The sequence below is a fragment of the Mixophyes fleayi genome, chromosome 3 (assembly GCF_038048845.1).
Source record: "Mixophyes fleayi isolate aMixFle1 chromosome 3, aMixFle1.hap1, whole genome shotgun sequence".
Taxonomy (NCBI): Eukaryota; Metazoa; Chordata; class Amphibia; order Anura; family Limnodynastidae; genus Mixophyes; species Mixophyes fleayi.
The window spans coordinates 73,604,680-73,630,389 of record NC_134404.1 but is presented as its reverse complement, the minus strand read 5'-3'; the positions used below and the strand labels follow the sequence as shown (position 1 = coordinate 73,630,389).

At 40.0% G+C, this 25,710-nt stretch overlaps 1 protein-coding gene across 7 annotated transcripts in view; it reads left to right on the top strand.

Moving 5' to 3' along the window:
* SNED1 (sushi, nidogen and EGF like domains 1) overlaps nt 1-25,710 on the top strand; it is a 123,009-nt gene that overhangs the window by 68,968 nt on the left and 28,331 nt on the right. For 6 of the 7 annotated variants that reach the window (XM_075201784.1, XM_075201788.1, XM_075201785.1 and 3 more), the window contains 13 exons: nt 5,095-5,208; nt 6,884-6,997; nt 7,763-7,876; nt 10,384-10,497; nt 10,646-10,759; nt 11,011-11,124; nt 12,375-12,488; nt 14,695-14,808; nt 15,800-15,913; nt 17,064-17,177; nt 17,952-18,065; nt 22,612-22,737; nt 23,807-23,908. In XM_075201784.1, coding sequence (XP_075057885.1) covers nt 5,095-5,208; nt 6,884-6,997; nt 7,763-7,876; nt 10,384-10,497; nt 10,646-10,759; nt 11,011-11,124; nt 12,375-12,488; nt 14,695-14,808; nt 15,800-15,913; nt 17,064-17,177; nt 17,952-18,065; nt 22,612-22,737; nt 23,807-23,908 — 1,482 coding nt within the window. The remainder of the gene's footprint in view (nt 1-5,094; nt 5,209-6,883; nt 6,998-7,762; nt 7,877-10,383; nt 10,498-10,645; nt 10,760-11,010; nt 11,125-12,374; nt 12,489-14,694; nt 14,809-15,799; nt 15,914-17,063; nt 17,178-17,951; nt 18,066-22,611; nt 22,738-23,806; nt 23,909-25,710) is intronic. The other variant, XM_075201786.1, reaches the window with a different exon arrangement.

Genomic DNA, 25,710 nt, shown 5'->3' with positions numbered 1-25,710 from the left:
ACCCTTCTTTTTGAAGACCTCTGCTATTCGCCCTGGCATGCTGTCAACCAACTTCTGGGCCACATACTGACTGATGGCCGCCCATTCTTGCCTAATCAATGCTTGGAGTTTGTCAGAATTTGTGGGCTTTTATTTGTCCACCCGCCTCTTGAAGATTGACCACAAGTTCTCAATGGGATTAAGGTCTGGGGAGTTTCCTGGCCATGCACCCAAAATGTTGATGTTTTGATCCCCGAGCCACTTAGTTATCACTTTTGCCTTATGACAAGGTGCTCCATCATGCTGGAAAAGGCATTGTTCGTCACCAAACTGTTCTTGGATGGTTGGGAAAAGTTGCTCTTGGAGGATGTTTTGGTGCCATTCTTTATTCATGACTGTGTTCTTAGGCAAACTTGTGAGTGAGCCCACTCCCTTGGCTGAGAAGCAACCCAACACATGAATGGTCTCAGGATGCTTTACTGTTGGCATGACACAGGACTGATGGTAGCACTCACCTTTCCTTCTCCGGACAAGCGTTTTTCCAGATTTCCTAATCCTTGTACCTTTTGCAGAATATCAGTCTGTCCCTGATGGTTTTTCCTGGAGAGAAGTGGCTTCTTTGCTGGCTTTCTTGGCACCAGGCCATCCTCCAAAAGTCTTCGCCTTACTGTGCGTGCAGATGCACTCACACCTGCCTGCTGCCATTCCTCAGCAAGCTCTGCACTGTGGTGCCCCAATCCAGCAGCTGAATCAACTTTAGGAGACGGTTCTGGTGCTTGCTGGATGTTCTTGGGCGCCCTGAAGCCTTCTTCACAACTATTGAACCTCTCTCCTTGAAGATTTTGATGATCTGATAAATAGTTGATTTAGGTGTAATCTTGCTAGCAGCAATATCCTTGCCTGTGAAGCCCTATTTGTGCAAAGCAATGATGACCGCTCATGTTTTCTTGCAGATAACCATTGTTAACAGAGGAAGAACAATGGTTTCAAGCACCTCCCTCCTTTTAAAGCTTACAGTCTGTTATTCTAACTCAATCAGCATGACAGAGTGATCTCTAGCCTTTTCTTTGTCAACACTCTCACCTGTGTTAATGAGAGAATCACTGACCTGATGTCAGCTGGTCCTTTTGTGGCAGGGCTGAAATGTAGTGGAAATGTTGTTTTTGGGATAAAGTTCATTGTAATGGCAAAGAGGGACTTTGAAATTAATTGCAATTCATCTGATCACTCTTCATGACATTCTGGAGTATATGCAAATTGCCATCATACAAACTGAGGCAGCAGACATTGTGAAAAATAATATTTGTGTTATTCTCAAAACTTTTGGCCATGACTAGATCGGGGGTTGTTCAGGAGAAAATTGTTGAATAACTGTTAATATCGCAGGTATACATACCTTTTATTTTGAAAGCCGCACACACACCTCTTTGTGGGGGTCATTTAGTAGAAGATAAGACTTGAGAAAGAGTACTACTACAGTTTTTACTGCCAGCAATACGTATGGCAGTAAAAAGGCATTGCTTGTCTTGCCCATTATGTCAGAAAATCTCTCCAAAACTTGATTACATGTTCACGGGCACCAGTATGTTTTGGTGATTCTGGACTATGCCACATGCTATCCGGAAGCTATTTCCGCTGCGTAATATCAAGTTTAGTATTATAGCTTCTACTTCTTTATATGAGGTTGGGGATTCTGAAATAAAACCTAAACGGCCAGGACACCCTTTCATATCAAAATTGATGAAGAAGTTAAGTTAGTTACTTAGTGTAAAAGCCCTCCGCACCTGCAAACAGATGGGCTGGTGGAGCGCTTTAACTGTACTTTAAAACAAATTATTTGCAGGGCGGTGGCACAACAAAAACCCATCTAGGATACTCTCTTACCTTATCTAATTTTTGCTGACAGAGCTTCTCAAGAAAGCCTGTCCAGACCAGCTAAACTGGTCTGAGTCGGCAGAAATTGCCTGGGAGGACCTAAGGATTGCGTTATGTACAGCGCCAGTTCTACAAGCACCCGATTTCGCCAATATATTTTATCTGCAGACTTATGCATTGGGAGTAGGTCTTGGCACGGGATTGTCACAAGCTCTTACCTAGAGGGAAGAAGTATGCGACAGAAGAAGAAGTATGTGGCGGGTTCTTCATGCTCAACCCCCTTTTGTGCACCCGATAGAGCCATGGGACCTTAATCTGGTTCTATTGGGAAGCCTTTTGAACCAATGGAGTCTGAAGATTTCAGTTAAGTAACCTGGAAGGTGGCATTTTTACTTACTGTTTCATTGGGGCATTGGGTATAAGATTTGGGGTCATTGTGCTGTATTCCCCCCTTTCTGGTGTTTCATACGGACCAGGTAGTCTTTCAAAATAAACCCTCTATTTTCTCTAAGGTGGTCTCCTGGGGGTAAATGTATTATGCTCCGATTTTTTCATCTCTCCGAAAATCGGTGACTTTGCAGCTAAAATTTAAAGCGGCGATGGCTTGTAAAGGCAAGTTTGCCTTTACAAGCCATCTTCGCTTTAAATTTTAGCTGCAAAGTCGCCGATTTTCGGAGAGATGAAAAAATCGGAGCATAATACATGTACCCCCAGGTTTCATTTAAACCAGGAGTTCATGGTTACGACCTTTTCTCCACATTCTCAGTCTTGGGATCCGTCCTTGGTGCTTTTGGATGTGGTCAGGGCTATTAGGTGTTATGTGGATCGTGCTACTGCGGTTCGAAAAACTACTCATCTGTTTATGCTGTATGGTGCACACAAGTGTGGTTGACTGGCTTCTAGACTGTCGCTTGCGTGATGGATTACTTCCATTATTTGGTTGGCTCACGTTCATTCGGCTCGGCCAGAGCTCATGGGCTTAACAGCTCATTCGACTAGGGCAGTCGGTGTTTCATGGGCGATGCACTTGGTCGGCTTTGCAGGTCTTTGTATCTCAGGATGCTAGCTTTGGGCGCAAGGTTGTTTGCGCAGCCATTTCAGAGCAATCCCTCCCTTAGAGGCAGATTTGGAATGTCCCCAATGCGTCACATTGTCCCCCAATAGGGTTACAGAGAAAATGGGACTTTTGTTATTCACCGTAAAATCTGTTTCTCTTAGTCAATGTTTTTACCGTTTTAGTAGAATGCCAACATACTGCAGTGAAGGGCACTGCAATACTTGGATCACAAAAGCTGTGTCACAATTGATGAACTCTTTTATTGTAAATCACATCTTTGTCACGATTGATGTTATTTCAGACACAAGTTAGGCATCGCATTTTGTTACATTTGAAGCACATATTTTTGCTGGGAGCCACATTTTACCACTCTGTCTATGTCTAATCTCTTTCAAAAAGTTGGGTGCTAACTTACTTTTTATATTTACATTATTTTTGAAAATGACACCAGGTTTAATCTTCAGTATATTATTTAGCACTGGGACCTGCTTCATGATTTCACAGTTTTTTTGCATAACTTCCTTAATCTGTGACGACGTATTATTAAATTTAGATATAAAGGGTATACAGTTGTAATTTGTAAACCTCTTATCTGATCTCCTCTTTTTTCATTCTGACAGATCTATATCAGCATTCCTCAATTGTGTCATAGCTCCATTAAGTAACTCTTTTGGTTATCCCCTTCTTGTAAACTCCCCTAGTAGTGTTTTAGTTTGACTTTCAAAAACCCCTTCTAAGGTCCAGTTAAGTTTTAGCCTATTAGGTTGACTCTTTTTTTTTACCATTGACTTGTGATGTCCTATTTCATAGTGTCAATTTTATTGAGTCCACTGGTTTTCTATAATTGTTTGAAATAATCTGTGGGCCCAGTGTAAGAGAGTAAGATCAAAGAAGTACACCCTAGTTAGACTAAAATAATGAGTAATATCAGGTTCCATTAATACTTATTTGCAAAGCAACAAATTCAGGTGCCAAACTGATCTCCATCTCAAATAATAATTAAATTGTTGATGTAAAAGTCATATTCACCTGAAAAAGGCCCTTCCAAATATAGATCTTCTCATAAATAAGTTTGCAAAGCTGGGGGCGAACCTAATGCTCATGGCCGTTCCCATCACAGATAGTAGCGTGAATCAAAAGGAATGAACTAGACTCCTTCCATTCTACCTTGAGAATAATGTTCAAGATATAGATAGTGTCGCGAACTTGGGTTCTTAGGGAAACAACATGCTTCTGTAAATGAAATCTACAAATTGTGAAAGGTTACATGTCAGTGATCCAAGCCCAGAAATAATAGGTCTTCCTAGGGTTCTAAAAGCAACTTATGAACTTTTGGGATGTGATAAAATATAAGTGTAATGGGGTGATCAATATACAAAAACTTACAAACTTCCTTTAAATTCACCTCTCCACTAAGGGTGTCATCGAGCAGCTCCTTCATCTCCAACTGATAAACATGTTTAGGATTATTATTCAACAGCTGATAAAAAGATTGATCTTGATGTTGTCTGAAAACTTCATTTATATAAAAATGGCAGTCCAAGATAAACACTCCTCCAACCTTTCAGTGGTCTTAATCACAATAGAGGTATCTTCCTTAAGGTCTCTCAACTCAGTCTGTTCCCATCTACTTAAATTTGCCTTATTCTGTTTCTTTTTTTCACATTTAAATCTAAAATTGTCCATTGTCTTTTAATAGAAATAATTGATGGTTATTTTATTTTGGTTAATAGGAAAAAAAGTTGACTTTGTGTCATACCCACATCGATCACATAGTTGGATCAGTATTAGGTACAAAGTTTAGACCATTTTTCAACACAGATAATTGATCATTACTCAGGGTTTTCTATTCATTTTGCATAGACTACTTATAGAAAGTGGGCTTTAATGCTCTGACAAGACTGTCATTAACATGCATTCTTACAGCAGAATGATCACTAACTCTTATGAGGGAATTCAATTGTAAAAATATCCACCAAAGGTGTCTCCGGAATAGCCGCGAGACACCTCACATAGATTTTTTTTTTACAGAAATAACGCTCATTTTTTATTGCGCCCCATAGAGGTGCAAGCAATAATGAGTGTTATTTTTTTACTGTAGTATTGGTAAAAATTTGTGGGCAATTGAATCTGTCCTTAGTGTGACATGTTTCTTATTTTGTTTTGTTTTTTTCATCCGCCAGAGATCACACCGTGCTCTTCGTCCCCGTGTCTGAATGGGGGTATGTGTGAGGATGTGGGTGATACATACAGCTGTTTGTGCAAGCAGAGATTTACTGGGAGAGACTGCGAGACAGGTGAGAAATGGGGAAATGCACCTATTGGAGCTGGAAAAGATGTTTGTTATTATATGGTAAAAGTACAGCAGTTCTGTGTATGGGCTGAGTACTATGGTACATCCATATGACTTTATAAAGAGGGTGTTATGATAGGTTATAAATCTGGCTTTTATACCATGTGTGCAGGAAATCTGTCTTCTCAGTTTCCCTGTTTTACAGAAGTTTTCCGTGTATATTTATTTGTTTATCAAAAACTTTTTGAAACACATTACCAGTATACTGAGGGGGTCCTCCGTGTCCTTCTATAAAGCCTGGTCCCTATGGGCTTTATATCATAACCAACCTTTACCACAATTCTAGTAGAAATCGGGCGTGGAATAGAACCACTAGGCAAGTTTAATCCTTTCCTACCTGATGCGTGAAGCTTCAATTCCCCATCCCTCCCCATATTCCCTTCCTCTCCCTCTTCTTCTTTCTGCCATCTTAACCCCCCCCCCCCACCCTCACCTTATAGTTTAAAGTGTTAAAAACGACATCTTCATAACACCAGATAGTGCACAGTTAACTTCCAATTGCAAAAGCACTGTGAGAGAGTGTTTTACACACTGCTATGTCTAAAAATGTATACCGTGTTACTGATGTACCTCTCAAGATCTTGTAATGCTTTTCAGTGTAAGATGTTTCTAATAAAAAAGAATTTAAAGAAAAGCAAAAAAACTTTTTGGATCAAACTGTTGTCCCTAGATAATTCCTGTTGTTAGAAACTGGAAGTTTGGTATGCTGTGAAGAAAAGCTTCCTGGAAACATTAATGTATTGTATGCTATAGTTCCTAGTTGTTTTTTTCATATGTGCAAAATGAATGGTAATTACTCCTTCAGCCAAAAATGGCTCAAACTCACACAGGGGTTAAGCACCAATTATTCAATTTATGGTGCTTCCTTAGTATTTTACTATAAGAGGAGAACATTCAAATAAAACACTAAAGGGAGGGCTAATACAACTCCCTTTAACCTTGACTCGTACACCCGTGGATACCCTCTGCTGGGACCCTTATTGTACCATAAACTGGTAGAAATGACAACTGGTTCCTGATTGGATGGCCCAGGAACTTGTGCAATCAGCAACTGGCTGTGATTTCCACCAAAACACTCTTGGCAGCGATTCTAATGAGGGTACCACACTCATGTACTGGTTTTGGGGTTATGGGTTTATGTAATACTCCCTTCTCACAAATGGAGTAATTCCGTCTTAAATAAAACCAAAATAAAATAAATGTTTTAATCAGGCTGAGAAATCTGGAAGTAACCTAGATCTAATGAGAATTTCACACTGAATAGCTGCACTGAAAATATATTATTCAGTGCAACCCTGCTCAACCCATACAGTCAAGTGTTTTAACAACATCATTTCTAGAATACTCAGTCATCTTATAGGGAACAGTGATGAAGACTATTGAGTTGCAAAAAAAGTCTATGTCCATTCATCTTGTCACCCCCAAAGAAATATTTGCTGAAAGTGTAGAGGTGGAGATGAATACAAAAGGGATTATGTGCATGGGAACTGGTGTGATTCTGGGCAGATGGGATTTTAGGGGAACAAATACCTCAATATTATTATTTTAAGCAAACATTGTAGTTCTGACAGTCTCTAACTCTAGTTTGCTTTAACTGAAGATATTTACTCTGCCCCCAGAGATCAGGCCCTGTTCCTCTGCTCCCTGTCTCAATGGGGGGATCTGTGAAGATCAGGGAAATCACTACATCTGTTTGTGCAAGCTGGGGTTCCTTGGGGCACACTGTGAGACAGGTAAGAAAGCATTGCATGTCCTTGCCTATCTTTCCTAAGTGTCTTATCCACTTTATACATTAGATTTATGTGAATATTTCTTGCATATCAACTTGCTGAGAATTTGAGGGATCTGGATATTTGTAAAAGAACAGTACTACTTATCCTCACCTCACCTCACGTATTTAAGGGTTTACAACTTTAGGACACCACTTCCTCATTAATAACAGTATAACATTTAACTGGATGCCCCTCCACACCTACTAGGTGTGTAGTAAATGGGGCTCCTGATTGGGCAGATGCTGCAGTAATTCTATTGGTGCTGATTTTAGTACACTTTAGTTTATGTGTGTTTAATTGCCTGAAAGGCGCTGCATCTATTGTCTCCCATTTACTAATGTCAGTTTATGCTTTGTTGAGGTTTTTTTTTCTGATATGTCTGCTCCGCACTATGTCCCAAACTCCCCTCCTTCATTCTGTACACTTATCCCATAAAAATCTCAATAAAAATAATTTTGTAAAAAAAAAATACATTACATCTGTACTAAACTATATTTATACTTGCTTTTTGAATAGAAAACTACTTTCTGGGTGCTGTACATTTTATGTGTTTATACCCTTAAAGGATACTGACAGCATTGTTATTGAACTACTAATTGACAAATGTTAAATGGGTTGTGGGGTGCTGTAGCCAATTGGGCACTTATTGTTTTATATTTCCATAATGAGTCTGTTTTGCTACATTTGTATTTATTTTTCTTGTTCTTTTTCTTTGCCTTCTCCCAGAGATTAGACCCTGTTACTCAATGCCCTGCTTGAATGATGGGACCTGTAAAGACGTTGGTGGAAGCTATAAATGTCTCTGTGGCCAGAGATTCACTGGAAGACACTGCGAGACAGGTGACAAATGTTCTTTCAGCAATCTTTCATTGTTCTACCTGTGCCTACTCCTGTCAGACGATAATACTATTCAGTCACTTTAGAAATCACTCTCTGATCTGTGTTCACAGTTTTTACATTGGTATTAAAGTCTATTTGCAGTCATGTTGTTTTTGTATGAGAATTTCCTGCATGCTCTCTATTCATCAGATTTTCAAATCGGTGAGCAGTAATAGAAATAAAGGCGATAGCTACACATAGAAGTATTTTACTAGCAAACCCCTTCCTTCCAGATGTCAGAACAGTGTGAGTCTGATGCCCGGGACCCCTGCTGTTTGTGAGAGTCTAATGGCTGATTTTGAAATCTGCACGTTGTACACGTTGAGGTGTATAATGAGTTGAAACAATAACCAGACAGTGCTCTGGACACATTACAAGCCGCAGTATGTCAGAAGAGAGGAGTTTCACATTTTTGCTTCTATCGGTGGCAGCAGATTCAGCAGTGAGATAGTCATAGGGAGGGTGAGTATATCCTAAACAGCAGTGGTCTGGTCCCCAACAGGGATTTACTAGTAAAATATGTCTATGGGTGATGGTTTAATATGGCATAACTTTATGCCAACTTGGTGGATCTGTAATTGCCTCCATCCCATCCAGTCCGGTCTGGATAGGATGGAGAGGTGGGACTGGAGAGGTGCATTTGTCAAACATGCTAATCGCATATGGTTTTTTTCCCCACCCTCATATTACTGTACTATATTACTTTGTAGATGCCCTTTGGCAACGTTTTACTAAAGCTGTTGTTTTCACCAAAGCTTTTATATCATCTAGACGGGCTGGTTTATTTTGCAGCCCTTTAAAATATGACACAAAATGGCTCAGTGGATATAATTGTTTTCAATGTCCAGAACTGAGGTGTGTTGTATCTAAGGGCAAAGGAAATAAACAACTCTGCCTAGAGGATATCTGTTTAGTCATGTGATGGTGATAATGTCAGATCTTTTACTTATCATTAAAATAAATACATTTGGGAGACTGCAGCCATCTGCAGGAATATCAGTGGGGCTGCAAGAATAAGTGGGGCTAAGCTTCAACCACAGGAGACGGGGCAATCCTATTCAACAGGCTTTGCTGAATATGCCGCCCAGATTAAAGCCACCATGTCAAATGAAAGGTGGCACCTGAGTTGATCATTGAATATAGTCAGGAAAAGTGGGGGTTGTGTAAAGAGGTGGATACACATAACCATTTGCAGTCTTATTTTAAACATAATAATAATTCCTTCACTTCAGAGCATACTTCCCTACCCAAAATGTCCAGGAGACTCCTGAAAATTATCTTCTCGAACCCCACCCACTTCCCTACTAATGTAGACGGGGCTGTGAGGACGCGATCTCCATCATAGCGCCCCCTGCTTTTGCCACTTGGACCTGAAAAAAGAAGATAAGTGTGCATCAGAGTTCACCGGTCACTTAGACACACCGCGAATCCAGACATTTTGTGGGCTGAACCAATTTACAAGTGAAGGCAGCTTACCAATTCAGTTGCAACTACTAATATCCTGAGTCATGAGGCATAAAGTGAATTATGCTCAGTGATGTCAGTAATTCCTGCCTTTGAGAACCATAAAATGCAAGGGCTGACTGAGCAGTCTTGTCCCAGTGCTTTCAGAAAATCACCTGCGATCTTAAGAGAGCAGTCAGCAAATGAGGGCTGTCGACCTGTATGTGTGAGGAGATACCGCTGCTACTGTATAATAGTAATTAAAATCCTTGACAATCTTGTTGTTAATTGATATTGGGTAGAATGATATGCTATTCCCCACTAATATTATTATCTAGTTAGTGACTAGACCTTATCTATTATCTACCCCTGAGATCACTAGGACTCAGAAACCCTTTCCTTGGCCCACAGGTGATTAACATAGTTGCTGTGCAGGTATTTCATATATATAATTGGTGATTGTGTGTGATATACAGTAACTCCATGTGATGTAAAAATTCTAGTATGTTTTCTAGAACACATATATCTTAAAATCAAGGAGTGACAATAGAACACAAGGAGATCTGAGAGGTTACAAATATATAATATAAGATTTGTTTATTCTTTGATCTCCTCGAGTTTTTAGAATTATTATCCTTAAGAAGTAATATTCATACAAATCTCATACCGACTTCAATAGAAGATCTGTTGTTTTTATCATTATAACATTTTATTCCTGGTTTTCTAATATCTTTTCACTCTTTCTTTTAATATTTTGCCTTTATAGACTGGTATAAATACGGATTATTTTTTTTAACCGATTAACAATAAAAATTATTTTATGATTGTAATTGGACAGGAGTGCTTCATAGAACAACCTTAATCTTGTGACTAACATCACATGATAAATCTTGTAGGGACACTTTATAAATAGGTTCCCAGCAAAACTGGACAAAGTAACTACGTGATATATGAGGGTGAAACAGGGCTTATCTTCCAATAATAAATAGACTCTTATGTTTCACTTCATTTTTTTCTTTTCTTAGAGGTCAGACCCTGCTCCTCATCTCCTTGTCTAAATGGGGGAATGTGCAAAGATCTTGGCTATAGCTACAGCTGTGTGTGTACACGGGGATATACCGGGGAGCGCTGTGAGACTGGTGAGCAGATTATGTTTATTCTTCACATGTGCCCAGAGAGCATAAAGTCATTCAAATATATTTTGTTTTGGAAAGTTTCTTTTGTTGTTTTAAACAAATGCTCACTTACTGGCTGGTTATTTGTCTATTTGTTTCCTCCTTTTCCTAGAGGTCAGACCCTGTTCATCGGCCCCTTGCCTTAATGGGGGGATTTGCAAAGACCTGGTTGATGGCTATAGTTGTGTGTGTACACAGGGTTTCACTGGGGAGCACTGTGAAACAGGTGAGGCCACATTTACCTCTGCACTGTTCTATAAGATACATTATCTATTACACAGGTGAGTGTATGATATCTGGTATTTCAGAACATAAATGCAATGCTCAGTGCTGTCAGTATAAAGACTTATACTTTCATTCATCTCTTGCATGTATATTTATACCTTGTAAATGTCTAATCTATCTAATACCTTATTGGTATTTCTCTTTATTTTTTCTTCTTTTCGTTGCATATTTATGTTTCCTTTCTGTTTCTAGAAGTCCTGCCTTGTTCATCATCTCCTTGCCTGAATGGGGGAATATGTAAAGACCTAGGTGATAAATACAGCTGTGTGTGTACAGGAGGATTCACCGGGGAGCACTGTGAGACAGGTGACAGGATCACTGCTCTCTCACTACTAGAGTGCCAGTATTTCCTGGTAGTGGGAGGACACAATGGAACATATTCTATTATGTTAGTACGCAGAACATATTGTGATTGATGTATTGCAAGTATCATTTATTACATTCTACTGAACATACATGCTAAGGGTTTATTCTTCTAGGAAATATCAACACAGATCCATGATGTAGTGATTGCATGGAGTGGGAGTTGCTGGAGAGCCGATGGGGAAATTATTTTTATATTGCCATTAGTGTATTTCATCAGTCCCATGAAACAGCTATGTTTCCCTGTCAAAGTCTATAGGGCTAGAGGGATTGAAATTGATTGGATGATTATCAGATATGTCAGATATGTCGATATATATGCAGTGGGCTGATGACCACATAACGCTGAACAGTTGGATGTAGTAAATATGGCCAATTATCTGTGTGGATGATTATCTGTGTGGCCTGATTCTTTAAGGAACGTAAATCCCGATATAAAAAAAATGTTTAAATGTATTTGTATTGATCATATTGGGGTCATAAATCTACTTCCCATGGCACCCCCCACACTTACCCCTCCAGGGGCTTTTTCAAACACAGCTAATGCTGCCTCGCAGCATTAGCTGTGCACCCCCTTTCCAAACACTGAGGGAGCTGGGGACCTCCTGCTCACTGTCCTGGGTCCCCGGCAATATGGCCACCCTAACTAACCCACAGAGAAACCAGAGTCTAGCCTCAGTATGCTGAATATTCCCTAGGGTGACCTCACCTGCCATCACTGAAGGGGGGCTAACTAGGGTAACGCTATAGGTGTTAGCCAATTGCTGTCCAATTTAAAAAATAATTATCTAAAAACTGAATTTATAAGACGAGTGCAGTACGCTGTAGCATATTAATATGGATTAGAACACATTTTTGTTTCTTTATATGTCCCCAATTGTCGTGCTGCAGATATGTGATATGGCATTATCGTAAATAAAGCACACAGATATAGGCTTAATTTGGCCTCTTATTTTGTCAGATATGCCTAGTGTCTTGTAAGCAGCTCTTAGCCTGTTTTACTACAGCTAGTGACCTACTTTCTACTTGGGTTTAATCTGATTAAAAAGCAAATTGGGTTCACTTTGTGTTCCTTAATGAATCCGGCCCCTTATGTCTATTAGTAACTCCAAGCCTGGACAAATGTGTGCTCAGCATTTGTGGCACATATTTCAAACTAGGTTTCACTTTCTGATTTTCTTTCTTTTCTTAAGAGATCAGACCCTGCTCCTCCTCTCCTTGCCTGAATGGGGGTCTGTGTAAAGATCTTGGTTACAGCTACAGCTGTGTGTGTACACGGGGATATACCGGGGAGCGCTGTGAGACAGGTGAGGAGATCAAAGAGAATAATGTCATTCAGTATTATTTTGTTTTGGAAGGTTCATTTTGTTTATTAAAACAAAAGGAGTTTTGACTAGGGCGAAGCATGTGAGTCTGTGGTATGTTTCTACACCCACCACTGGGTCACACTGCTGTAGGGATGTACTGTATGTACTGTTCTCTGACTGGTGGGCAGCTAGCATATTGTCTGGCAGGAGCACAGGACGGGTCAGTGGTACCAGGAGAAATACATGGTATCTCAAGACTGGTGAGACTTCTAAACTTCAGGAACAAAAATTACTCCAATTAGGAATCTTATGACAGAAGTGCAGATCAAGGGTAACTGAGAAACACTTTGAGCCTGATTTATAAAGTGCAAAGGGTGAGGGCGATTCAGGATTTCCTTTGGTTTTCTATGATGCAAAGTGCCTCAATTTGTGCTGGTGCGTCTAGATTTGTGCCACGCTGCTGCAAGAAGGTAACATTTGTGGAAGAACAGGTAATGGGAGGAATTGAGCACAGTGAGGTTATTTCTTGCTAAGTGAGGGGGAAACGCACAGGTGTCCATAGTTTTGTGAAACATTCAGTTATATTTAGCTCTTCAAACCTTGTTATAAAAGCTTCATTGCAAACCCTTCACTTGGAGACTTAATGTTAATGAACTCCTCTTCCAAGACTCTTATTGCAAAACTCAGTTGGTAGCTGCATTGGCTGAATACATAACATTAAATGAGCTTCCAAATATCTCTAAGGTCTCAGTATGGGAGGCTCAAAAATCCGTTATCAGAGGGAAACTTAATCAACTTAGGACTTTCATGAAAAAACAAAAAGAGGCTCAGAAAGATGCATCTCTCCAAAAACTTAAGATATAAACACAGAATTTGACAGCAGAGAAGAACCATTTGCACCATCTTGTGTTGTAAATCTGTTTAACCAGTTTCAATAAATGCAAAAAAGACAAAAAAAGGCTTAAAACACACTAAAGTCTGATATATAATAAAGATAGTCCTGATGTTCCCCCACTCTAATGATTAATTTACATAAAACATACTTAACCAAACAGTATTTTCAGAGAAAATATTTATTTTTAATGGGTGGCAGGTTCAACCTTGCTGTGACATTTACACTTTGCATAGAACGCCTCTTCAGATTCTCACAACTAAGTAAACTTCCAGCTTCTGATGGGGTCTCCCGACAGCTGGGAGTAGGCCTGCAACTTCACGTTTTCCATGTGAACCATACAGGCATGCCGGTGCAAAATTAAAGTGATTTGCAGTGTGCACATAGTGCGCTTTGTAAGTGAGGTACAATGAAAGCTGATGCATATGAACAGGACCCAGCAGGTGAAGGAAGCTGATATTGCCCCTGAGCTTCCAGGACCTGTGTAACTGCTACTTTGAGGACCTGCTCCCCTCTGCAGTATCTCAAAGTTTTGGCTGTCTGACCATTGTCAGAGCACTGTGCACGTGTACCAACATTCTAGACTCCAAATTTAAATCTTGTTTTAGAGGGGAGAGGAACTCTGATTTTACCTTCCTCTCAGCATATGAAGCGTAGAGAGTACACGGCAGCGGAAGAAGAGGAGGTGGCCAATCTTTAAGGGAAATGGGGGCAGCTGTGTTCTTCCCTAGAACCCACAGAGGTCCCATCAAACCGTTGCTAAGGGCCCCCAAGAAGTTCTAGTTATGGCAATCTTTGGTAGTTGTGTATTATGTGAAGCAATACAGATGGTAATTTCATCTGCCATGTCCATTTACAAATGATTTATTGTGAGACCTTTGATTTTCCAGGGATAGTTCCCAACACCCGAATGTGGTCGTTTGCATTAGTGCAAATAGAAAAACTGCGCTTTTCAAATTTGGTTTGCTTTCTTCTGCCTGGATAGGGAATGCTCACAGACCTCTGTAAGACACGTCTGTGTGGTTACATGGAAAATGTCAGGGGAGTGCTGTGACAGATGAGTTTACACCCTGCACAGATAACCCAATGTAACCATGTTACAGGCCGAAACAAACAATACTATATATGTAGATACAAGTTCTCGAGGTTCCGTCTCTTAAATCTTATATAGCAAATTGCTATTATTTTCATTTAAATATTTACCAAAACCTTGTACCCTACTGTATCAATGTGTAGACAAGGCTTAAGAAAGCTTTCTTAAAGTACTGCCTATAAAATAATAATATTAACAAGTATCATCCTGTTTGTCTCTAGAAATCAGACCTTGTTCTTCATCCCCTTGTCTGAATGGGGCAGTATGCAAGGACCTGGGTGTGACTTATATTTGTCTGTGTACCTGGGGATTCACCGGGACACACTGTGAGACAGGTAAGATAAATATTTGCTGTACTTGCAGGTTCATAGTTTAAGAAAAGCATGGTGTGTGTATATAACTCCCCTGTTGTACATTACTCTCAGTGGAAGGGGGTTGATCATCCCCCTGCCATGCGCTGGTAATGTGAGGAGGACTCAGCCCTCTTTCCATACAGTCCCCACTGAGTCTGTGCTGAGAGATTTAATATTTAAATCTCCTGCCCAAAACTGGCTTCCAGCACTTGACTACCCGGGGTCTAGAGTCACCTCTAAGCAGAAATCTGGGGTAGCTGCAAATAGAGCTCTTTGAGCTCCACTTATCTTTGCTTCTGGGACCCCAGTGCTGCTGAACCCTGCTGCCAGACTTCCTGGTGTCCTTTCTCTGTAGTCCTTGAACTCAGGACCACAGTGAGCAGATCAACTGCTGCTGGGGCTCCTGCTGCCACCCATTCACATTTAAATAAGGGGACCTTCAGGCATTGCCACTCTCTGGAACTGGAGGCACAGTGGCATAAGTCTGCTGGCATTCCCTGTTCCTACTCGACCATCACTGTAAATCTAATTTTTCTACATTACATTTTAACATTTTAAGGTCCCTCATGCGCCAAACTTTACATTATGCTGCAAATTAATGAATGAACACAGGATGCAGTAGCACATACATTAGAACAGTCCCTAGGGCAGAAGGACCCACCACAATGATCACAAGGGGCATTGTTTAATTAGGTCTATGGGATATATTTTGTTTGTCCTTGGTGGAAGCTCCCACATTTGTATGTAAATGTTAATAGCTACATGAATCATGTTTTATATGTACAATAATATATGCCCATACATACAGGTGATATGTATACCCTCAGCTTGTCTCCTGTACGTTAATGATGTAATTATAGAAATATATTAAATGTTAGACAAATCTCAATAACTCATTCAATGGGACATCTTTATTATATTGAATTTTATTTTTATGCTGTATCATAACCTTTGCCTCTGTGTGTGTCTCTAGAAGTTAGACCGTGCTCCTCATCTCCTTGTCTGAATGGGGGGATGTGTAAGGATCTACGCGATGGGTACAGCTGTATTTGTACATGGGGGTTTGCCGGGGAGCACTGTGAGACAGGTGAGGAGGTCATGGTACGAGACAAGATAATTATTGTTTTTTGGCAGCTGTAACAGTTTAGACAGTATTGTAAAGCATAGCAGGAGGCAATCCCCCAAAACCTCTCATAGAAGCATTTCCGAATCATGCTCATCCACTATTCTGTGCAAACTCGATCACTTAAACCTCTGCCCAATATTTGGTACATACAGTCTGTGTGACTGACTCAACATCACTGACCCATCTCTCATCCTGTGTCTCTTGCTGTTTTTCTATCTCTATGTGGAATGTAATCTCTTCCCAGCTAAACACATGAAACTAAGAATACATACATGAAAAGGAAAAAGCAGCTTTGTGTCCAGGGAGAGAGACCTTAGAGGGAAAGTGGACACAAAAAAAGGAAAACAGTGATAATAAACCTTTATGTACAAAATATCTTATTTGTGCTCTTAAATGGGCAGTATATAGAGACTTTACAGCTTTCGATTACCAGAAGTTGTATTATAATATATTTGGAAGTGGTTAGTTATATACCAGCCACACACAGTGCAATTGTGTTTGGTCAAATGGAGCAAACATTGTACCATATGTGGGCTTGTTGTCTAGCATGATGGAGACATGAGTTGAACGATAACCCTATAGACATTTTTTGTCAACAAATTTTTTTTACATTCAAAATAGTTTAAAGAACCACTAAACCCCCAAAATGAAAGCTCCATGAAGTTATAGCACATTGTTAATTGTTACCCTGACATTCCACTTTAGTTCTGTTAAAAATTAAAATCTTACTTCCCAGCTCCGTTACTAACAGCTTCAACTCCTCTCATATCTGTAGGACAGTCCCTATACATAGTAACTGGTTTCCAGATAAAATAACTCACTATAACTGATTCAATGAATAAGCAGATGTTCCAATAAGCAAAATTCAGTTCAGTCATTTCAAAATACTTTTAGTTTTTACTGTTAATAACTCTTTAATATATGTATATAAGTATTAGAAGTTGTTTCAATGTCTAAGAGATTAAGCATCTTGTAATGCAATTCCCAGGCGATGTGCATAAATGTATTAGTGGAACATTCCATATATCATAGATTTATTTATTTTTTAACTATATTAACTCTTTTTATCTATATTATACTTTATGGTGTTTGTGTTTATCCCATTATTCAGAGTCTAGACCTTGCTTGTCATCTCCTTGTGTCAATGGTGGTACCTGTGAGGATATGAGTGATGGCTACAGCTGTGTGTGCACTTCTGAATTCACTGGAGTACATTGCGAGACAGGTGAGCAACACTATTATTTTATATGCATGAGGCAGTATATTAAGTGCATGATAATGTGGATGAAGAACAGCAAGGATCACCATGGTGTTGCTGCAATTTATGGATCCAGATATGTGACAGAATAAGTCACCAATTAAAAATATTACATTGTTAATGTGGGCGGCATGTATGGAGAGGCAAGTTGCTGCAATCTCACACAACTCCTGTGCATATAATGGAAGAAGTGCTTCCATGCTGCAGCGGTGAATGGGAAGCAAATGCTTGCGAAAATAGCTTATTTACTGCTGGCAATGCGGATAAAAATTGTTCCAGATATGCAGCGCTTGGCATCCCCCCTGCTTCCTTGCATGAATGGTTTATGGACACAGTACCCAGCAATACTGCTATAGCTGGAACTGATGCTAAGAAGATGAAGACATTTCACAGGACCCCACCAACTACCTGCCCTATATTACTTAATCTGGGAATTCCTTGCACTCCTACCACTCGCATGTTGCAAGACAACTGTCCTTTTGGATAGAGAAGGATAATACCTGGTTATTAGATAGCACTGCTAAGTAGGGAATTCCTGGATGAAGCCTGTGGTTGAATTCCACAGCTACATCCTCCAGTACAACAACACCAGGGGCTTTGTGAGAGAATGCTGGGTATGTGACTTCTTTTTACTGTATGTTTTACTGATCTAATAGCAAAGTGAAAAAATAAAAACGGAAATTATTAACTTTCTTTTTAAAGAATATTTAACAACTTATTTCTGTGCTTACTTTACACTAGAGATCAAACCCTGCTCCTCTTATCCATGCCTAAATGGGGGTATTTGTGAAGATCGGGGTACAAGGTACAGCTGTTCCTGTCCACAGGGATTTAGTGGAGAACACTGTGAAACAGGTAAGCAAGCCCTTTTTTATGTTCCTGTAATATAGATATGTGGGTTGTATAGCAGTTACTTCTTGGTGTAAGAGGCAAAGTCTTTATCCAATCCTGTCCATGATATAATCCCGGTCTTCATTATCAGATAATCTGCTTTGCTTTAGGGTTTAGTGGTATTTCTTATGGCTAATCTCATTACTCTCTATGCTGTGTTTTCAACAAGTGGTCTAGCAGAGCTGTCCAACAGGCATCTCTCCAAAGGGTCTATTTATGACCCATCGCATATTGTTCACATTTATTATCATTACTTGTCACAGTGATAATAAATTAATTAATGTGGCTCTTTATTAATTGATGAGCCAGGACAGCGAATCTGATTAGAGCCTTTCCCAGCGAAGTCTATAGAGTGATCAGGATTGCTTCCAGCTTCTGACCTGACTTTTGCATTGTGCCTATGCGGCCGTCAGGCCAATTAGCAATAGGAGGAAGGGGAGGAGCATGAATCCTCATAGGATAGTACTGCTAGCCCCATCTTTGGATGAATCAGGGACATTTTCCGAAAAAATAAGCTTGGTAAGTAGGTTCTGACCACAGTCTCCTTTGAGAATAATGGGGACTGTGTTAGTTTGCTTAATACAGGAGATAACTCTGATATTCAGTGTGCACAGACAGATCCGAGGGCCTTGTGTCCAGGGTGCGAGACAGAGACTCCGTCTCAGTTGGGAGAACCGGTTTAGCCACAACAGAATTGACCCAACAACTAATTGCCAGTAGGCAGATGAGCAGAGTCCCTCTTTCCTCTGCTTCTGTATCTCAGCACAAGGACATTGGCCTTACCTAATCCCCTCCTCAGTTTCCCTCAGCTTTGGTCCTAGATACATCAGCAGGGGCAGTCCGGGTACAGGAGGTGGCTAAGACCGTTCAGGAGTTGACACAAGATTCATCATTTTAGGAGTGGATGCTCCATGGAGTCGGCAGAGACTCTGCATCCATTTCTAGGTCCCCTAGATGTCCTCTATCAACGGCCTTGCATTCCAGGGCTCATTTTACCTCAGATCTTTTTAGGAGGAAGCTGAGGTGTTAGATCCTTCTGATCCACAGTCTTCTTCAATTGTGGAAGAAGATGCCTCTTCATCACAGGGAATAGTGACTCTGGCCAGGGCAGAGCAACAGGTCCTCAACATTCAGGAAAGTGAAGAACCTATGGTTCAGTCTGCATCACAATCTCGGGGGTCTTCCATGCAAAGATTTTTTACCACAGGTTCACCAGTAGAAACCACAAAAAGAATAGTCCTCATGGAGGCCTCTCCTGTCTTCCAGAGTTACCTCTACAGTTCCAGAAATGAAAGAGGAAGGGATTTTTACTCCAATCTTTTTTTTAGCACAGAAATAGGACGGGTGCTTCAGTCCTTGAATGTCCATCTACAGGTAGGCAAGTTGAAAATGGAGTTGCTGAGGTCTGTATTAAGCAGTATGGAATAGGGGGAGTTCATGGTGTCCATGGACATCATGGACACTTGCGTGCGCAGACCAATCTGTTCTCTATGCAGTCTCAGCATTTCCAGTTCAGAGTCCTACCTTTCGGATTGTCAACGCCCTCCGGGTCATTACCAAGGTCATGACGGTAATGGTGACAGGAATGGAACGGGAATAACCCTAATCCCATACCTGAAGGATGAGCTTCTGATAAAAGCAAGTTCCCCGTTCTTACTTCCAGAGCAATGACTCTGGAGTCACACGGGTGGATGTTGAACTTCAAAGAAAAAAACATTAATATTCTAATTCCCTCTAAACGCGCTCTGGAATATCACATGCAATGGAAACACGTCCATCTGTTCCACTGGCTCCAGCAGGTGTGAGGCTTTCAGTGCATCTCGGGGGTTGCAGTGCATTCTAAAAGTTTTAGCAGAAGACCCATAAATGTTGAAATACATTGGGGAGGATATGTGATTATATTTTGATATTAAACTATATATAGTAGTATAGCTAATATTTGGTTTTTCATATTTTCATGATGCTATTTTTAAGAATAAAAACGTCTGTAAATAATAAATCTGTATAAATGGTGAGTTCTGATGTAATTACTACAGTGCTCATTAGGAACAGATTTCCGTGACCTGTATAGCAGGGAGTGCAGTGGAGGAAAGGGCTGTGTATATAATGCTGGATGTGTGAGAAGTACAAGAAGAGAAAATAGTGGGACTAGATTTGCAAAAATATGAATTTTGCTCACACTTTATAATAAGATAACAAAGAAAAGAGTATGTTTTAAGAATTTACTAATATACACAGGCCAAAGTTTGGTAAATACAGTCTAATGGGTGAAACACCATTTGCAGATTAGTAAATGTAGTCAATAGTGGTTTTGATTATTCGTAGCATGCGATAGCACTGCTTTATTCTACACATTTTATTTTAAAACGTGTGACCACTTTCATTTTTACCTATGTCACCTTGACTATAAGCCTGTTGGAGGCCCTTCCACTGAGTTCAGAGGAATTCACAAGATCTAGTATAACTTCCTTGGCTCATCCTACACTGATTTACCAGGTAGCAGTGCCTGAAGCTTGCAAAGAGAACTGTCCACGATATTTGGATGGTGTATCATGAAGCAGATTGCTGCCGATGTTAAGACAAAAGAAGGTTTATAAACAAAGTATAGGACCGCATGGTAAATGTTTCTTGTTCAAAAACAAAACAGTAATGTTTATATAGCATGCAATACAATGTTTTGTGAATACAATCTGTGTGTGACATGGTGTTAGACTTGCTGGTCTTGTAATGTGCGTGCCTGAACACTTGGCTGGACAGCCATAGAACATCTTAAATTGTTATTGGAATTCTCTGATGAGTAAAAGGTCTTGGAAGTTCAAGTGAGTCACTTATGTCTCAACACAAGTCAGCCAAATGTCAGCTTTTACATTTCACATAATGGAAAATCAGTTCGCCAACATATCTTAATTTTATTGCACACTTGAACCATTCTTCTCATAGAACGTATTCCTGGGCAGTAGTGCAGATTAGCTGACAACAGAGCTGGTATTTTTACATTGCCAGTGGCGCACGCAGGGGGGGTTTCTGAGTCTCCAGAAACCCCCCTGCGCTAACTAAGTGGCCGCTATAGCTGCACTGTCCTATGTAGCAGCCGCGGCGCTGTCAAAGAAGCGTCCGCAGCGGTGCTGTAGTGTATACAGCACCGCCGCGGACGCTTCTTAGACAACGCCGCGGCTGCTGTATAGGACAGCGCTGAAGAAACGGAGCTGTTGCGCATGCGCAGCAGCTCTCACGGGGGGTGGTTGTTTTTTTTGGGTCGGGGGGGGTTAAATGGATGTCAATCACTTTCCTTCCAGAAGAAGCCAAATGGACCAGATAAGCTGCCTGCCATCTTCAGGGTGGGGATATGAACTCTGATAACCACTTCTCCTTCTCTTTATTGGAAAAATCATTTTTTAATGTTAAACTTTCTTTTTTTTTGTTGAACACTTTTTATTGAAATGGTTCAAGTATAGTAATATAAATACATAAACTACAAAATATAGTTAAACATGGAGAAATCTTGAAGCATTTATTATATTTCCTTTATTTTACTGCAATAAATCTAAACCTACAATTTAGTTATACTTTTATTTCATCTGACTTACACCACTTATAATATCCACAAAATAGATTACTAACCACCATTTGTCAGAAACACTAAAGCAAAGCCCTTGAAAACTTCAGCAGGCTCCTGAAAACCTGAGATCTAGGCTGTAATGATGAGTTAAGACCCATAAATCTTTTGGACTTTAACCATGTGGTTTCTCTCAGGATTTAGAGAAATACTGTATTGTTTTTATGCTGTGATTGTCACCGACTATGACATTTTTTTTTTTTACTGTTTATTAACTGTCTGATGTTGTGGAACATGAATTGTGACTTGTGGTCTGTACAATCTTGGTTGTTCTATGACTCCCCACATCAAACTCTATTTACTCAACTTGAACTTCCAGTAAATGGAAAGATTTAACATTTGCTTTTTTTTGCAAATATGATAACACTTCCATTCAGCTGATATGACAAAATATATGTCTTTATCTGATTACTTATTTGCTCCCCTTTCTCAATCTCTAACATAATGTTGATTTTCCTGTTAGCATTAATATTATTGATAATAAATATGGGGTATTTTTACATATACCATTTAATTATTGAATGTGACTCCAATGGTATCCATCTCGGGGGTATATTTATTAAACTGCGGGTTTGACAAAGTGGAGTCATTTCCTATAGCAACCAATCAGATTCTAGCTGTCATTTTGTAGAATGTACTAAATAAATGATAACTAGAATCTGATTGGTTGCTATAGGCAACTTTTTCATACCCGCAGTTTAGTAAATATACCCTGCAGTGTTTTTCTCTGCTTTCACTGCCTGCATCTTATCTGTCTCTGACCCCTTATCTGATTGGCATTTTGTGCAAGTTCTTGTGGGATAAGGTTCTGTATTCGCACTCATTGGACCATGCCACAAACACTGCTATTATCTTGTAATATCTCTGCACTGTTCTCTCTCCTGTATGTTCTAGAGATCTTGGAATTACTCAGAGCTTGTTCTTCTTCTCCATGTCAAAACAATGGAGTGTGCCAGGAGGCAGATGGAGTGTTCTTATGTGATTGTCCTGCTGGGTATACTGGATTTACCTGCGAGAACTGTGAGTGTCCTCCACAAAAATGCCTTGTCTAGTCCTTCCAAACAGTAGCTGGAAGAAATAGCTTGTTTAATTTAGAGGAAGATTACCTAATATCTGCTCCTGTAATGAGGTCACCACAGATCTGGTCCTGTAATGAGATCACCACAGATCTGCTCCTGTAATGAGGTCACTACAGATCTGGTCCTGTAATGAAATCACCACAGATCTGCTCCTGTAATGAGGTCACCACAGATCTGGTCCTGTAATGAGATCACCACAGATCTGCTCCTGTAATGAAATCACCACAGATTTGCTCCTGTAATGAGGTCACCACAGATCTGGTCCTGTAATGAGATCACCACAGATCTGGTCCTGTAATGAGATCCCAATATTTCCACAGATCTGCTCCTCTAATGATATTAATTCAGATCTGATCATGTAATGAGATTATCACGTACGCTCATAGTCATTTTTAAAAATAGTTGCTTGGGTGATTTCTTCTCTAGGTAATATCTAAATAAACAGGAAGTGTCTTTTGGCTGAAACTGTGTGTCCAGTGTCCACTTTACTGTCATTGCACTTACACAGACATTTATTTATTGGCACTAAAGTGAAAGCTCCATCAGACGTCTATTGCAGAGCAGTTTCCTGTTCATAATCCTCTTCCTGAGTTCTGCATTTGACTGCCAGGAAGAGGATGAGTGTTTTAGATGGATGAATATATGAAATGAATGGGTATTTAATGTCCTGGCATTGACATCATCAAACAGACTCTTCTGGATGCTGATTGTGACCTGACATTGTTCTTGTGTTAATTCAAAAAGCCTAAATGGCCGTAATGAGGGATTTAGCGTATTTATCTGAGATATAATCATCTTTGTCTGTTCCGGGGCTGTAATGCCATAAGCTTTTTATAAATGTTATTTATACTGCTCTCTTTTAGGTTTAACTATTGTCTCATATAATAAATAGTAGTCTCTGAAAACCATGCAGAGTTCAGCTGTTAATAAGTAATACTAATAACATACCGGTCATTGTAAGTCTGTGGTGACACTCTAGTGATCTGCCCTCTCTCATGAGTTTGCCCCAGATGTGTCCGATGGCTGTGCCTGCAGGAATGGGGGGCGCTGCGCCGATGGGAACAGCACCTGTCATTGCCCACCTGGGTTCTTTGGCCTCCTGTGTGAATATGGTAAGATAAATCAAATATACATGTAAATGTGGCATAGCAAATGTGAGCTGGAAGCTTGTCTAATGGTTGTACTCTATTAAAGCAGAGTAATATATGGTCAAATATTAAATTATGTTTTACAAACTTAGGGTTATAACTTTACGCCCTCAATGAACACGTATCTTATATACGTGATCATTGCAATTTCTAAAGCTGGGTACACACTACACGGTTTTCGTCCAATAATCGGCTAAATCAGCCGACATACGACCGCTCGTTCAAAAGTCGGGTCAGTGTATGTAGTGACACGATGGTCGAAAGTCTGCCCAAATGGACGATTGTCGTCTCATTTGGTTGGTCGTACCGTTTAATATTTTTGTTCCAATCTCGTTTCCGTTGTGTAGTGTGTATAAACTTCTGACCGATCCACAACAGTGAGTACGAAATTACAGTCATTGCTCACGACAACATGGCTGTAAAAAGTCGCTAAAGGGACGTCCGCTCTTCCCTTTATCTTACTAAACAAGGCTAGTGTAGTGTAGTGTAGTAAGAAAAACAGATGAGAGGCGCCCGGCAAGCGAATGTTTGTCACTTCACTCTGTGTTTGCCGCTCATTTGTTAATGTATTATCCATGGACCGAGCGATCGGAACATCGATCGCATGTAAAATCGCTCGGCATAAAAAGTTGGTGGAAAATTCTGTAGTGTGTACCCAGCTTAAGGTGGGACTTTCACAACTGTAAACATCACCACTGTGGACAACCTACTGTTACGTTTGGCCAGCCACCACCATTCACTTAAATATTTCTGCTTTCTTCCTGGATGATTCTCCCTCTTGAATGTTTTATATAATTCCCAACCATTGGGACTGTCATTATTTTCAGTGACACATATTATATTTTATATTTAAACTTCACTTTTGGATCTTTTTATATAATAAACACTTTTATATGATACACAGTAACCTTATTGTTTCTTGCTGGTTTCATTGGGGGTCAGTAGCACTTTATATAGGTCCTGCAACTAGAGGATGCCATTCCCCCCGACATGACACCTACTTACTAGCTGAATCAGTTTTACTTTAGTGCCTCTAGAGGGCAGGTGTGGACCTGCTCTTGAAATCTGTAAACCTTTGTTTTTTTTCTCTTTCTAAGGTTGTTTTATCATATGGCAGAGAAGATATTAGTTAATTGCTTTTTTTTCTTTTTTTTTGTTGTGTAATCTATTTAATTACATGATGTAATATAAATATAATATGACATGTTACATTATACACAATACAGACACTGTAACTCATTAAATAACATAATGAACATAGCTTAGTCTAAGCATAGTCTAGATGAGAGAAGCGTTGACGAGAAGTATGGGAGCAATTATAGCTATTTAGCTGTGGTTACTAGACCACGTTTACTGATGCAGAAAGAAATAAAGAGCATCCTTATCCTATAAGAGAACCAGGAAGACAAATGAAAGGATGAGGGTTGAACGGAGTATAACAGGAGGGGATCAGTGGGGGAGGGTAGGGACTATATCCAAGAACGGTGATATTGGATATAATGTGTGCCGGGGGTGGGAGCTATGTTCCTGCCTCGTTGAAGTGATAGAGGTGGGCCATTTACTAATCACTGGAGACCAAAATTATGGACCTTTCACGGACAAAATCGTATGTCACCATGCCAGCAAATGGGAGTGATCATCATCATCATTATCATCATCACCATTTATTTATATAGAGCCACTGATTCCGCAGCGCTGTACAGAGAACTCATTCACATCAATCCCTGCCCCATTGGAGCTTACAGTCTAAATTCCCTAACATACAC